We start from the raw sequence: 14,891 nt of genomic DNA, 5'->3' as shown, positions 1-14,891 counted from the left end.
TTTGGGTGGTCTTGCAAGAGAATATAAGGGCAATAACTTAGGAGAGGTGTGGAAGCCTGCTGTTTCAACGTAGTATTCAAAACTGCGTTCTATGGAGTAAGATTCATACATATTTATTAATAAAATATATGCTATAATAAGTAAAAAAGGAAGACTCACTGTTACCCACCATGACAGTCGAATGTAGAATAAGACACAGGACTTCAAATGGACAATGTGTCCTGTGTTGTACACCTGGACCAGAGAATTGTGTTCCTTCTAGAATCACCTGATAGTGTTTTCTTGGAGAAGAATGGCCTTGAGAATAAGCTCTCAGCTCCTTGTGTTAGCAGAACTCTCCTTGTTTTCACAATTTTTCTTGAATTATTTAATTCAGATATTCAGTTTTCTGTAAAAGATATTCAAAATCCTTTATCTACTCATCAGTAAAGTTGACTCCGGTTCCGAGGAGCCATTTTGATTATCAGCAACAGCAGGACAGAGCTCTCCCAGAGCCCAGACCTGGCCTTCTGCTTAGGGACAGACTTGTGAGTGGAACCCCTCACTGCAGCCGACTGCCCGAAAGCGCCCCTGCCTCGACTGCTGGTGGTGAGCTTGGAGTGCGCAGGGCCAGCCTCTCAGCCACACATGTCTCTCCTGTCCTCTGCCCAGTCTGTGGTCATGCTTGTGAATGTGGAGAATCGGGGAGGTTAGGTCCAAATCCTCATTCCAGCAGCACAGGAAGATCCCCCACTGCTCAGATGAAGCTTTGGGCCCAGCTGCTGGGAAGTGTAGGGGGGCTGCAGACTGAGACCTTCTTGCCTGGGGGTGTCTTCACCACCCCTTTGCCCTTCTTTTCCTTGACTGGGATTTACAGAAACTCATCGCGGCTATATATGCAGATTATGCCCGGAGCTTGCGGAATCTCGGGTTTAAACAGGGCGCTGTTATTTTTGCTTCAAAAGCTGGAGCAGCCGGCAGAGACTTACTGAATGAACTGGAATCCCCCAAGCCCGAAGAGGCGTGACGGTCACGGAAGCCAGGGACTCACCTCGCCAGCAGGGTGGCCCGGAGTTGGTCCAGGCGCCATCAGGTCAGGGGCGCAGTCCTGACTGAGGAGGGTGCTGCGCTCGCAGGGCCTCGGGAGCGGCTTCCCCGCAGGGCATGAGCACCTACGATGCTCGGAATGAGCTCTGGGTCCCGTGTTTAGCTCAGAAAAACGTGACCACTTCAGAGTTTGAAAATGTCTAACTCCCCTCTCCCTTTTCAGTGTCTTGAGAAATTTTGGCCTGAAGATCTAGGCAGAACTGTGAACATTTACAATTCCCCCCCCCCCCCTACTCGAGTCCAAATCCTCCTCATTCACACTGCACAGGAAGCTCCCCACTGCTCAGATCTGGTCATATGACAAGACCAGAAGAATTCTGGGAGCGCATCAGTAGATGATGTAGACCACAGTTCCCACAGTGTGTCAGAATAGAGCCTCTGGAAATGAGACTCAGGATTAGTGAGACAATAAACCTTTTGTTTCAGTTTCATATTGGAAACAACAACACCCCCCCCCCCCCCGGGGCACACACGCGCACATACGCGCACATACACATGCAGCAGCGGAAACACTACAGGGCTGCTGCACCTAATACCTGCGCTGGGCTCCCCGGCCGGGGCGCGAACTCTAGGCCCGTGCATTGACCGCACTGAGCCTTACGCCCCTGCGCCACCAGGGAGGCCGCCAGCCTGGAGTGGTTCAGGCTGCCTATTAAGGAGCTTGCAGCTGACGCAAGAGGAGAAAGATGGGCAGGACCTGAAACAAGGTCTTCAAGCCCACCTGTACCGAATCAGCTAAATGGACCCATGAGCGCATTTCACTGACCCGCCACTCCCACTTTAGGCTACTTCGGGCCGTAGATCACAGCACTGGGCGCATAATGCTTTCCAAATACTTGCTGAGGCCTAGTTTGGGAAATACAGGCTCCACGTCCCGTGAAGTATTTTCCATGAATCCGAGACACCTCTATTAAATTGCCATAACTTGAAATTGGCAAACATGAACTTTCCTTGAATGTACACACAATGACGGGGGTGGGGTGGGGGTGTAGAGACCAAAGGGAGGGAGCCCCGTGACCTATACTGGACCTATAACCCTACAGAATACACAGGTGTAGTCCAAGGAGACCAATAAAAATTTAATATTAAAAAATGAAAATTGTGATTTCCTGATTAAAAATTCAAAAAAAACCCAATGTTCTTCCTGAATACAACTTTAAAGTTGTTCTTTCTTCCATGATTACAAGACTTACATGGGACCAAATTTAGCTAACACATTCAAAGCCCATCTAGGGCTTTTTATGATGGATAAAAGCATCTCTTCCACTTCGCTGCACCGACTCAGTGACTTCCCTGTGGCTAGCAGGGTGGGGGGAGAGGCGGGTCAGAAGGGGAGGGACGGCCCACGACATGATGTTGATGATCACAACGTGATGTCATGGTAGAATGAGTGTTAATACCAAGGTTTTTTACATTATATTTTATATACATTTTACTTCATTCTCGCCACCACCACGTCACCCGTGCACCAGCACCACAGCCCCTTGCGTGACAACGTATTCCCTGCCGCTCCCCGCACAATGTCGCTGATTCACACTTGCCTGTTAATTTTGATTACAATCACTTTTCCTTCCGGGTCCCTTCTATGGTTCCCTACATACCTCCCATAAATGAAACCACCGATATTTTTCATGAAACTACTAAAAATAGAGCTTCCACATGACCCGCCAATTCCACTACTACAGATCTACCCAAAGGACACAAAACCATTAATTCATAAAGGATACCTGAACCCCTATGTTTCCTGCAGCACTGTTTACACTAGGAAATGTGGGGAAATGACCCAAATGCCCAAAAACACATGACTGTGGTATCCACACACAATAGAATACTACTCAGCAATCAACACACAAACACATGCCACCTGCAGCAACATGGAAGGAGTTGAAACATTCTCAGAGAAGGTTTTATCTTAAGGGAAAAAATGGGACCCTTTTAGGTCATCCTAGGGTAGTATTTCTTGAGATACAAACATTTGACCCCCAACTCCCACCCATGGGGAGCTGGAGGAGGGTCAGCTTTTCATCCGGGGCTTCGGAAGCCTCTGTGGGAATGGATAGGTTGTGTTCTTCCTGGGACCTGGAATGAAAGGCTGGCAGGACGCTTCGGAAGCCCCGTGCTGGCTGGACTCCTCTGTGCATTCACAGTAGCGGAACCTCCTGGGTCCTGGTACTCTAAAAGTACTGCTCATGTTTTTTAAAACTTGCAATTCAAGAGACTGCATTGCATTTTTTATTGACTAGATGTAAAGATGTTCGTGAAAATCTATAGTGAAAGAAGTTTGGGAGACCTGTTCTCAACTCTGTTGTGCCCGTGTTAGATAGTTACTCAGGAATCAAGCAAGGCTGAGATAATGTAAACGGCCAGGATGACCTACCAGCGCATTCGTTGTCTTCTTACTGCAAAGAAAGAACTTTTGAGTCACTGGTTTGGGCAGTTGCTAAATCTTGCACTTTCAGGCTCACAGGGAAATGAAGCTTTATGTTTTGTTCCACTGTGTGGAGCCTTTTGATATTTTAACCTCTGTGATCCATTACAGTAACCTCCTTTTTGAAGTCCTCTCTCTTTGTGCTTTAATTTTGTCTTTGTGTTCTTCCAGTAATGGAAATACAACGTGACTATTATACATTATTACTGAGAATGTAAATGTCTTTAACTTAAAAAAAAAATATGAATAAAACGGAAATCCCAGTCAGGCCTCTGCATTCTCTGTGTTCTCTGCATAAGGCCAGGTGCTGTGCGGGCTCCTCAGGGGTCAGTCCAGCTGTCCCCTTGGTCCCCAAGGTCCAAGCCACTCTGCTGAATCCAGAGAAGCAGGCTTGGGGGTCTTGGGGCTACAGCACACAGCAGGAATAACGATAGTTAAATAAATGAAGACCAATTCATGGCTTTTACTATTCCAGACTCCTGGTCTCTCTGGTTCTCTGTTCTGCCTGCTTCTAGCTTACGGTGCTTGATTGCACTTTAGCAATGAAAGAATCCCTCCGTTCCTTCTCTCCTGTCAGGGCTTTTCTACTCATTTCATCATGAGCTAGGACCTTACATTTGCCCTAAATTGTAACATAAATTAGTACTTTTATCAGTTTCTGGACTGTGACGTGAACCTTCGAGCAATCTCATTAGCTCATTGTCTTCGGGCTTATGTCCTTTTGTTGCAAAAATCTTTTAATTCGATGTTTATCTCACTCCCCACCCCCACACACAGCAATTGCTATTTTATGTAGTCACTAGCCACTGAGACTTAACCCACATGAGCAGACATTTCTCGCCCTCAGGTTATTTTTAATGGGTAGTCCCAAGTAGGAAATGACTTTCTTTGAGCCCGTTTAAGATCCTTCACTATCTTTCAGTTGCTGTTATTTCTATGGAGAAGTCAGTTGTCAATCTTATTGATACTCATTTGGAGTATCCCTGATAAGTTATTATCAGTCATTCTATATTAAAAAAAAAAAAACATATAATTTGAAAGTTTGGACTTGTACCGCTATTCCACCAGAGAGGATTTACTAGGTTATCTTAATGCAGTTGGGAATTGAGATGATTCAAAGCTGGGTTTTGAGATTTGCTGCTATTTTGAGAGCATCGAGAGCCTCTTGGGTACCCTATCACACTCTCTACTGCAAGCTCCCCAACGTTCTGAGCCTCTCAAGCGCCACTTTTAAACCACAGAAGAAACACCATGAGGAAAGGAAATATGTGAGTTATAGGAATCCCAGAAGGTGAAGAGAGAGACAAGGGAACTGAGAAACTATTCAAGAAATTTCCAAATGTGAAGAAGGAAATGAAAATAGACATACAGGGAGCCGGAAGAACACCAAATTGCCATAACAAAAGGAAAACTACATGTAATAGTCAAGAGTCCAAGAGTCCAGGGTAAAGAAAAAATAATGAAGCTGACAGGGGGAGAATAACCTATAAAGGAAAAGCGATTAGGCCGACATCAGACATCTGAGGGAACACTAAGGGCAAGGAATGGAGTAACATATTCAAAAAACTGCCAAGACAAAAAATGCCAGCCAAGAATACTTTATCCTACAAAGCTCTCCTCCTCCTATGAGGGAAAAATAAGGACCTTCACAAACAAATGAAACCTTCAGAAATTCACTACTACTAAGCCCTCACTTTAAGAAACATTACAAGACTTAAAAACTAAACCAAACAGAGGAGTGAACAGGAAGAATTGAACAAGGTACTGAACAGAACCACAAAATGATGGGGGGTGGGGCGGAAATGGCCATTGCAGACTCCCATGTATCAGTAGTCACCCCAAATGTAAATTAACCAAACTTACCAATAAAAAGCCAGGTCACTATATAATGACCAGGGAACAACATAGCAGGAAGACAGAACAGTCATTAATATCTACTCACCAAATGAAGGAGCTAAATACATTAGACAATTACTATTGTCTCTAAAACAGACATGAGAGAAAATACTTACGTAGTAAGAAACTTCAACACCTCACTCTCACCCATGGACAGATCACCGAGACAAAAAATAAACAAGGACGCAATAACCCTAAATAAAGATCAAGACCACATGGGCCTAACAGGCATCTATAAGACACTACGCTCCCCCACCCCCCAAAAAATACGCATTTTTCTCAGGTGCACACAGATCATTCTCGAGGATAGACCATGTTCTGGGCCACAAGACAAACAACAAATATGTGAAAACCAGAATCATACCAGCTATCTTCTGACTGTGAAGACATCAAAGTAGAAATCAACTACGAAAAGGAAGCAAGGAACCCCTGTCCCATCATTACAAGGAGACTAAAGAACACACCACTGAAAGACCACTGGATTACTGAGGAGGCCAAGTAAGAAATTTTAAAATACCTTGAGACGAATGACAAGGAGGACTCAACTTTCCAGAATGTATGGGCACAGCAAAAGCAGAAATGAAAGTATATAGCAGGACAGGCCCACATCAAGAAACAAGAACCTCCCAAAACAACTTAATCTCCCATCTTGAAGAACCAAAACAACAACAACAAAAACCCCAAAGCCAGTAGCAGGAAATAAAAATTCAAGCAGAAATAAAACCAAAAGCTGGTTCTTTGAAAAAAAAAATAGACCTCTGGCCAGGCTCACAAAGAGAAAAAGGGAGGAAACTCAGACTCATAAGATCAAAAATGAATGAGGAGAATTTACGACAGCAGAAATTCAGAGGATAACCAGACTATTATGAACATTTAGATACAAACAAGTTCAACAATCTAGATGAGATGGACAAATACTTAGCCCTATACAATCATCCAAAGCTGAATAAAGAAGAAATAGAAAACCAAAACAATTACAAACAGCAAACTTGAAACAATCACCGAAACTCTTCCCCAAAACAAAAGCCCATGACCAGATGAATTACAAGTGGTTCTACCAAATGTTCAAAAGGGTGGGGAAAAAGTGTTCAAAGAGGAACTGGCACCTGGGCCTGCCTTGTGGTGCAAGGGGTTAAGTCTCAGCACTATGAAGCTGTAAGCAGTTGCTGCAGCATGAGTTCCATCCCCGGCCAGGGAGCTACCCACATGGTCCAGCAGACCTCGCCTGTCTCGCCCGCTGCTCCCCTCAGCAGTGTATTTCAGTCAATCTGCCTGTTCTGCTCCCCACTCTGTCTCTGCTCCCCACTCCTCTCACCAACTCCTCTCTCCCCATCTCCCGCACCTCTTGCCTACAACCCAGTTCTTGTATGCATAAACAAATCAATCCTAAAAATGAACTGGTGCTTATCCTACAAAAACACTGTCAAAAAATTAAGAAAGAAGGAATACTACCAAATACATTTCATACTAAGCCACCATTATTACACTTAATACCAAAACCAAACAAATACCACACACATACACACACACACACACACACTCTACAGGCTAATGAACACAGATGCAAAAATCCTTAATAAAATCTTAGAAACTGAATCCAACTATGCATCAAAGAATAATACGTCCTGACCAAGTGGAATTTATCCCAGGGACACAAGGATGGTTTAGCATCCAAAAGTCAATTGTTATCCAACACATCAGCACAAAAGAAAAATAAAAACCATATGATCATATCAGTAGATGCTAAGAAAGCATTTGATGAAGTTCAACATCCACTTATGATGAAGGCCTTCAGAATACTCTGGGAATAGAGGGACATATCTGAACATAATAAAAGCCATCTACAGAGGACAAACCCACAGCTGACATCATTCTTTATGGTGAAACCCTGAGCCGTCCCATTATGCTCTGGGACTAGACAAGAATGTCCACTCTCACCACTGCTTTTCAATATACTGCTGGAAGTCCTAGCTAGGGCAATTAGGCAAGACAAATAAGGAACCCAAACAGGGAATGAGGAAGTAAAACTATTATTATTTGCAGACAATGTATAGGGAGAACCCTAGAAATTCCATGGAAAAACTATTAAAATAATACACCAGTTCAGTAAAGTAGCAGGTTACAAAATCAACAATAAATCAGTGGCCTTCCTATATGCAAACAATCAGGCTGAAGAGGAAGAAATTAAGAAAACCATCCTATTTACAGTTGTACCAAAAAAAAAAATTAAATACCTGGTAATAAACCTAACAAAGGATGTAAAGACTATATAAAGAAAATTACAAAGCATTGTCAAAAGAAAAAGGAAGACACAAAGAAATGGAAAAATATTCCCTGCTCATGGATTGGAAGAATTAACATTAAAAAACAGCCATCCCACCAAAAGTAATTTACTGCTCAATGCAATTCCAATAAAAATCTCAATGGCATTCTTCAAAGAATTAGAATATTGCTAAAAGTCATATGGAATCATCAAAAAAAACCCTTGAATAGCCAAAGCTCTCCTAACTAAATGTAAGGAAAATGGAGGCATTATACTCCCAGACTTTATAGTACAAAGCCATAATAATAAAAACAACATGGTACTGTAACAAAAAAAGACACACAGACCAATGGAATCTTATTGAAAACCCAGAAATAAAGTCACACATATATGGTCCAAGTAATCTATGACAAGTGAGCAAAGACTATACACTGGAAAAAGAATAGTCTCGTCAATAAATGGTTCTGGAAAAACTGGGATAAAGTATTTGAATATAAAACCTGAAACCGTAAAATACGTAGAAGAAAACACTCCATGGCATATACCTCGAAACATCTTAGAGGCTCACTTCCAGAAGCACAGTGAATGAAGGGAAAGATAAGCAGCTGGGACTACATCAAACTAAAAAGCCTCTGTGCAGCAAAATAGACAGTAACCAGGCCTCCCTGGTGGCACAAGGGGCTAAGACGTAGGACTATGAAGCTATCCGCAGCCACTGCAGCACGAGTTCTATCCCTGGCCAGGAAGCTACCCACATGGTGCAGCAGACCTCTCCTGTCTTGCCTGCTTCTCCCCTCAGCAGTGGATTTCAGTAGATCTGCCTGTTCTGTTCCCCACTCTGTCTCTGGTGAGTCCTCTCACCCCCACACCTCTGGCCTGTACCCCAGGCCTATTTTTTTTTTTAATAAATTGTTAAAAAGAGAGGGAGAGAGACAGTAACCAAAACAGAGAGACACCCCACTGAATGGGAGAAACTATTTGCATACTATACAACTGATAAGGGACTTATATCAAAAATTTACAAAGACCTTACACAACTTAACAAAAATAAACAACCCAGTTAAAAAATGGGCAGAAGAGCTACAAAGCAATTCTCCAAAGAAGAAATGCCAATGACCAACAGGTTTATGAAACAGTGTCCAATATCACTGTAATCAGGGAGATGCAAATCAAAACCACAATGAGACACCACCTTATGCTGGTGAGAATGGCCCACATTAAGAAAATAAAAACAAAAAAACTCCAACAACAAATGCTGGCAAGCATGTGGAGAAGGAGGCGCACGCTTCAGTGCTGGTGGGAAAGCACACAGGCCCAACCACTACAGAAAGCCGTGTGGAGGCTCCTCAAAACACCAAAAATGGATGGACCATAGGATTCGGTGACTTGACACCTGGAAATAGGCCCAAAGACATTCATTCGAAGGGAATATAATTCCAAGGGAAACCTGTATTCCCGTCTATTGCAGCCCTGCCTACAAGTGCTGAGGTATGGAAACAACCTACAGGCCCCAAACAGACGAATGGCTCAGGAAGAGGTGGTGTAGATATGTATGCAATGGAATATTACTCCTGACCAAAAATGATAAACTCATGGCATGTGTGGCAACATGGATGGAGCCGGAAGGCATGATGCTCAGTGAAATAAGTCAGAAGGAAAAAGAAAAATATCAGATGGTCTCACTTCCGGGGGAATAAAGAGAAACCCAACAAAGGGTCAGGAAAAAGCCCAAAGTTGCAGGCAAACCATACCCCTGAGGCAGCCAGCAGGGCAGAGGGCGGGAGAAGGGTCAAAACAGGAGGGAAGCGCGCAAGGGACTCTGGGGACAGTCACGGGTGATGTGGGGGTGGGAAGGATTTACGGGGACTACACGTGAGGGGAGAAATCAAATATTGTACAACAGTAAACAATGTAAGAAAATAAAACATTAAGAAAAAAGAACGAAGCTGCCATTGTGACAACATGGATGATCGGGAGGGCGCTGTGTTAAGTGAAGTCGGAGAAAGACCAATACCACATGGTCTCACTTTTACATAAGACATTAAAAAAAAAAACAAACAAAAAACAACAGAAATGAAACCACCAAGCTCACAGGTACAGAGAAGCGATGGATGGCTACGGGGTTGGGGAGACTGGGCGAAAGGCAGAGGTCCTGCCTGGCAGTGGAGACTGTGCCACACACTGGGGGGACCCACACCTCACCCAGCACCCAAGGGGACTCCCTAAGTGTCTGCCCCTGAGGAGTCTGGTTCTCTGCAAGTTCGGGAAGATTGCCCGCCACGTGCTGGGAGCACCCGCTGTCACGGCCCTGGCCTCCCCAGACAGAGGAGAAGAAGGAAATTGTCAAAGGCCTACCTGGTCTTGTGTCTCCTTTCAGTTTCAAAGATTCACACTGGAGACGAAAGCTCGCTCCTCCCGCGGACTTCTAATTCCAGCGGCCACGGAGGGCCCCCCCCACAGGGGTGCCATGGCCCGGATGGTTCACTAAAAAGCTGAGTGCTCAGCTCCACGCAAGCATTTCACTCAGGAGCTCAGGGGTAGGGCCGAGGACTTGCCTGGTCAACCCCTCCCCGGGCGCGGCTGCGGCTGCTGCTGCTGGTCTGGGCCCCAGCCCCGGGGGATCTGTGCTGACTTGTGTGGCCTGGAGGAGATCAATGCCCCTTCTGAGCCTGAAAGCCCAAGTTCTGGGGTGCCCTGCACCCGGCTCTCAGCAGCCTGCACCCGCCAGTGTTGGGCAGCAGAGGGCAGCAGAGAATGGGAAATGTGCTTTGCTGGTGGCTCCACCCCGGCTGAGCTCACCGGAGGCTTCTCTAGAGCAGCCTCAGTCTGGAGGTTTAGCCCTTGAAAACCCTTGGCTGCAAGAGACATTTCCGAATCCACTGGTCCTCCTCTGTGAGTAGCACAGGCGACGAGGACTGACATCAAAGGACATGGGATGTTTACAAGTTGTGCAAGCCATTGTGCACGTGGGAGACCAAGGCCCAGGGCGGGAGGACATGGCCAAGGTCACACGCTGGCGGCCTGCTGCGGACACTGCACAGGGCTCCCCTCCTCCCTGGGGTCCACCTTACGTTCCTGCGGGGACGATCCAGCCAGTGCTCTGAGAGCTGACACTGTCAGGATCGGGGCGCTCTGGAGGTGGCCCAGGCCCTGGTGCGTGGGGGAGGATGCGTGGTATCTGAGGTGGGCCCCACGCGCTCAGGGCAGTCGGAGAGGAGTTCCCTGCAGATCCTGGATCTGGGGTTCCACAAACTTCTATTCAGAACACAGACAGTCTCTGGTCTCACCCCTCCGGTGGCCCCAGCCCCCGCACAACGTGACTCCACTGCCAGGAAGGGCTCACACTGCCCAGTGCCCACTGCCAGGAAGGGCTCACACTGCCCAGTGCCTTTGGGTCACCTGGTGGGAGACGGGGTGGGATGAGGGCAAGAGACCCGGCTTCCCGGGATGTACCCCAGCACCCCCACCCTTCAGATCTGGTGGGTGGCTGGTAGCTGCAGGCCTAGCAGGTGCCTGCAGGGGACTTAGGGTGCTCCTCTCCAGCCAGACCTGGAGAACACCTTGGGGCCGTGGCACCAGGTGGAGGTGGAAGCACAGGCGTCCCCGTGCGTGTGCTCCAAGCTCCACCCCGAGCTTCCTCTCACTGTCCCCAGCTTCCTGGCATCTACAGCGGCCGCGGCAAAAGTGTTATTAACATCATTAACGGTAATTAATATTCATAGATGCCAATATATTATCATCAATATATTACATTATCATGTATCATATTAATATATTATCATTAATATTATTAATTGAAATAACTAGCTGCTACATAGAACACTTACTACTTTTCTACCTTGACAGGGACATCTTACCCATCACCTGGAGGGATGCTGGAATCTAGAATCTCAGAAATTGCCCTCCGCCCAGGTCCACTCTTGCTCTTTACTGACATCGAGGAACCATGTCAGCCCAACAGAGAGTGTCCCCCAGCCCCACATGTCCAGATTTCTGCCCCTAGCCCCTCATCCTGACTGCCCTGTGACCCCCCAGGAGACAGGGCTGGGAGAGGCTCAGCCACACAGCCCTGGAGTTGGCGCAGGCTCCAGGCACCAAGGTGAACGCTAGAAGGACAAGGCACAGGACCCACTGGGCACCCCCGAGCCCAAAGGCCCACCCTATAGACAGAGCAGGTCCCGTGCCCTTCTGCCTGGGTTTCGGTCAGAGCCGCCTCAAGGCTGCCCCTCCTGCCCTGGGAGACCTGCTCCTGCTGACCCCCGCACTCCTCAGAGTCTGGCCTTGATTCTGCGCCTCCAGGAGACCCACCCGAATGTGGGCGAGTCTCCCAACCCCCAGACCAGAGACCAGGGTTCCCATCTGCTACTGGGGCAGAAGGTGGAACTGCAGCTGATTTGTGCAGGCAGGATTCCAGTTCCTTCCAAGAGAACAGATGTCCAGAAGGCTTTGGGGACTCCTGGGCTTAGGGAGCCTCAAAGGGGTGGTGGTTAGACAGGGCGATTAGGAGGCCGTCCACCCCTGTCCGCAGCCCTAGGAAGCTTCAGAGGCCACTTAATGGGAGGCCAGGTTCCCTAGCCACTTGTAGGAAACTTGGGTGTGCTCAGGGACCTGGCCCATGCCAACACCGGGGGGTGAGGCCTGCCCACTAGGCTGGGCCTGGGTGCTGTGGGCAGTGTGGGAGGTAAAGGCTGTAGGTATGAAAAGCAGCCCTGAAAAGATGCTGGCTTTGGGGCCCATAGCTGGGCTGCTACAAAGGGCTTTCTGGAACCTTAGGGAGGCCTGCTGGGACAGAGGACATGCAGATGCTTGCAGACGGTCTGCTGAAGATGGCTGCTGATTGGGCAGACCTGGGGCTGGGCCTAGGGCAGACCTGTGGGCAAAGCCTGGGGCAGAGCTGGAGGCAGGGCCTAGGGGCAGAGCTGGAGGCAGGGCCTAGGGGCAGAGTCTGGGGCAGGTCAGAACCAACCATGGCACCATCTTGGGAGGGGAAGGCTGCTAAAATTCAGCTTCCTGAGCTGATACGACCCCTTCTGAATCAGTGCACCCGGGATTCTTCATTTTAACAAGCCCCCCAAAGAGCCCGCTGCATCTGACAGTGGGAAGCACAACCTAGAAACAGCTTTTTGTTCTTCCAGACCACAGACACTCGCAGCACATCCTTGCCACCGCCACAGGGCTCCTGCGCCCCCTTGGAGCACGACTCCTCTCCCCAGGGCTCAACCGCGAGGTCCACTCTCAGAGGCCCCGCGTGTCACCACCGCCAGGCTCTCTCCACCTCCCCTCACCTGGCTCTTCTTGGCCTTCACCAAGCCGAGGCACAAGGGAGCTGCTCTGTGCTCCAGTTGCCGCACTGCTGTGTGCCCCTCACGCAAGGCGAGGAATGGCCTCATGTCTCGAGACCCCCCTCTATCCTCAGAGCCACTGCACGCACAGGCTCGACGGCTACTGAGGAAGGAACAATGCACCGGGACTCAACAACTCCCCGTTTCTTCCTACACTGGGACAAGGGGCTGTGGGGAGCGAGGGAAGGTGTAGGTGGCGGAAGGCCCTGTAGGCCCAGCGTGGCCGGCTGCCAGCCCCTCTCCGGAGACGCGCTCCCCTGAAAGGCAGGGAGGAAGAGGGAGCGCTCCCCCAGGGGCGTCCTCCCCGGGGAGGGAGTCAGGGCTCAGCAGGCTTCCTGGGGCTGGGTCTGTACAGGTAGAAGGAGGAGGCCCGTGGGCTCCCGGGCTGGGCCGGCCCTCGGCCCGCGGCTGGCAGGAGCCCCAGCTTCAGAACCTGCTTGTACGTACTTGCTCTTCTGGCACGCCGTGAATTGCTTTCTGGCTGCCTTGTTAGGAGATTAAGCTTTCTTTTTAAAAGATGAAAAAAATATCTCCAGAAAGGCTTGACGAGAGCTGACCCCCAAGGAGGTGGCGGCAGCCACTGATGGGCAGTACATTTGTCTAATTAATCTTCTTGTCAACAAAGTTGTTCTTTGCCGGTGCCAGCCCTGACATCACCCCCTAAACTTGCCACGCTGGTTCAGACCCAACTACAAAGATCGTCTGTGACCCAGCCCTGAGCTCACCCCCCTCCAAAGCCCGCCAGGGCCGCTGGACCTGAAACCGCAGAGCACAGAGGGGCCCCACCCTCACCCCGTTAGCTGAGTGGGGACCCTAGGGACGGCAGTTTGAATGCAAGGTGGGTAGAGACCTGGGAGGTTCAGGCCTCTCCAAGTGTGCAGGGGCCTGACTCCCAGGCAGCACTCAGAGAGACTGAGCTTTATTTTTTGAGGGGTTCAGTTCCACAATACAGATTCCTGTTATTTGGTTGAATAAACTCAAGAACAGCCCAGGAAAGTTCAGACAGCAAAGTTGCAAAAGCAAGTGCCTTCAGGCCCAGGTGGGGAGGTAAACATACCTCATTGTTGGGGCTCCAGGAAGGGGGGGTGGGGCGCTGTGGTCAAAGGTGGGAGCAGCCAGGCCAGTGAGAACCGATTTGCAGGCCCATCACAAACTGCAGAATGGTCTTCTAGACCATTCTGTCTAACATAGGCCCTCCCTTCCCGTTTTATTCCCAGCACCCCACCTTGGGGTCCTTCAGAGCCTCCAGCCCGTGTGCACTGCCTGTTTCTCCTTCCATGTCTGCTCACGCACCCCACACCCCGCGGCTGCATAAGCAAAAGGCCTGTGCACAAAATCCCGGGCCCCCGACGGCAGCGAGGCAACGGCAGCGTCAATTTCTCAAACCTTTGACCTGAAATTGGAACTTTTCCTCGAATGTGAGTCTAGGCACGTGTCACAGCCCCTCGGCAGTGACGAAGCCTTGGTCAACCTCAGTGGTCCGTTGTGTTGCTATTTTGGGGGCGCTAGAGCGGTCACCCTGGAATGAGGGCCCCCCCGCACTACTGGAGAGGGGGATCCGCTGGTCTGGGGGCCACAGCGTCCCAAGTGCACACATCAACAGAGCAACCCCCCATCCCACAACTCCAACGGTATTCTGGCGCCTGCATTTCAGCGAACCCCGCTGCCTTTGCAGGACTCGCGTCTCATCTCACGGCGTCAAACCGGGAGGGGCTGCTGCGCCGTCGCGCCCACCTCGGCTGCGCTCAGGCCTCCGGCTGGTGGTCACCGAATGGACGACGCGGGAAACGGATGAGATGAAACGACAGGCCCGCCCGGGCTCCCAGGGGACCCCCAGGAGCAAACGCCGCGGGCCCCAGGGGCCACCTGCGCCTTC

General features: G+C 49.1%; 1 protein-coding gene across 1 annotated transcript in view; it reads left to right on the top strand.

Moving 5' to 3' along the window:
• WDR11 (WD repeat domain 11) overlaps positions 1–2,410 on the top strand; it is a 43,953-nt gene extending 41,543 nt beyond the window's left edge. Inside the window, exon 29 of the mRNA XM_054690762.1 lies at positions 856–2,410. Within this exon, the coding sequence (XP_054546737.1) occupies positions 856–1,006 (151 nt within the window). The 3' untranslated portion in view covers positions 1,007–2,410. The remainder of the gene's footprint in view (positions 1–855) is intronic.
• The last annotated feature ends 12,481 nt before the right edge of the window (positions 2,411–14,891 follow it).

This window comes from Talpa occidentalis, unplaced genomic scaffold (assembly GCF_014898055.3).
Source record: "Talpa occidentalis isolate TD23 unplaced genomic scaffold, MPIMG_talOcc4v2.1 talOcc4.8, whole genome shotgun sequence".
NCBI lineage: Eukaryota > Metazoa > Chordata > Mammalia > Eulipotyphla > Talpidae > Talpa > Talpa occidentalis.
The sequence above is the reverse complement of the archived record's forward strand: the minus strand, read 5'-3'. Positions and strand labels throughout refer to the sequence as shown.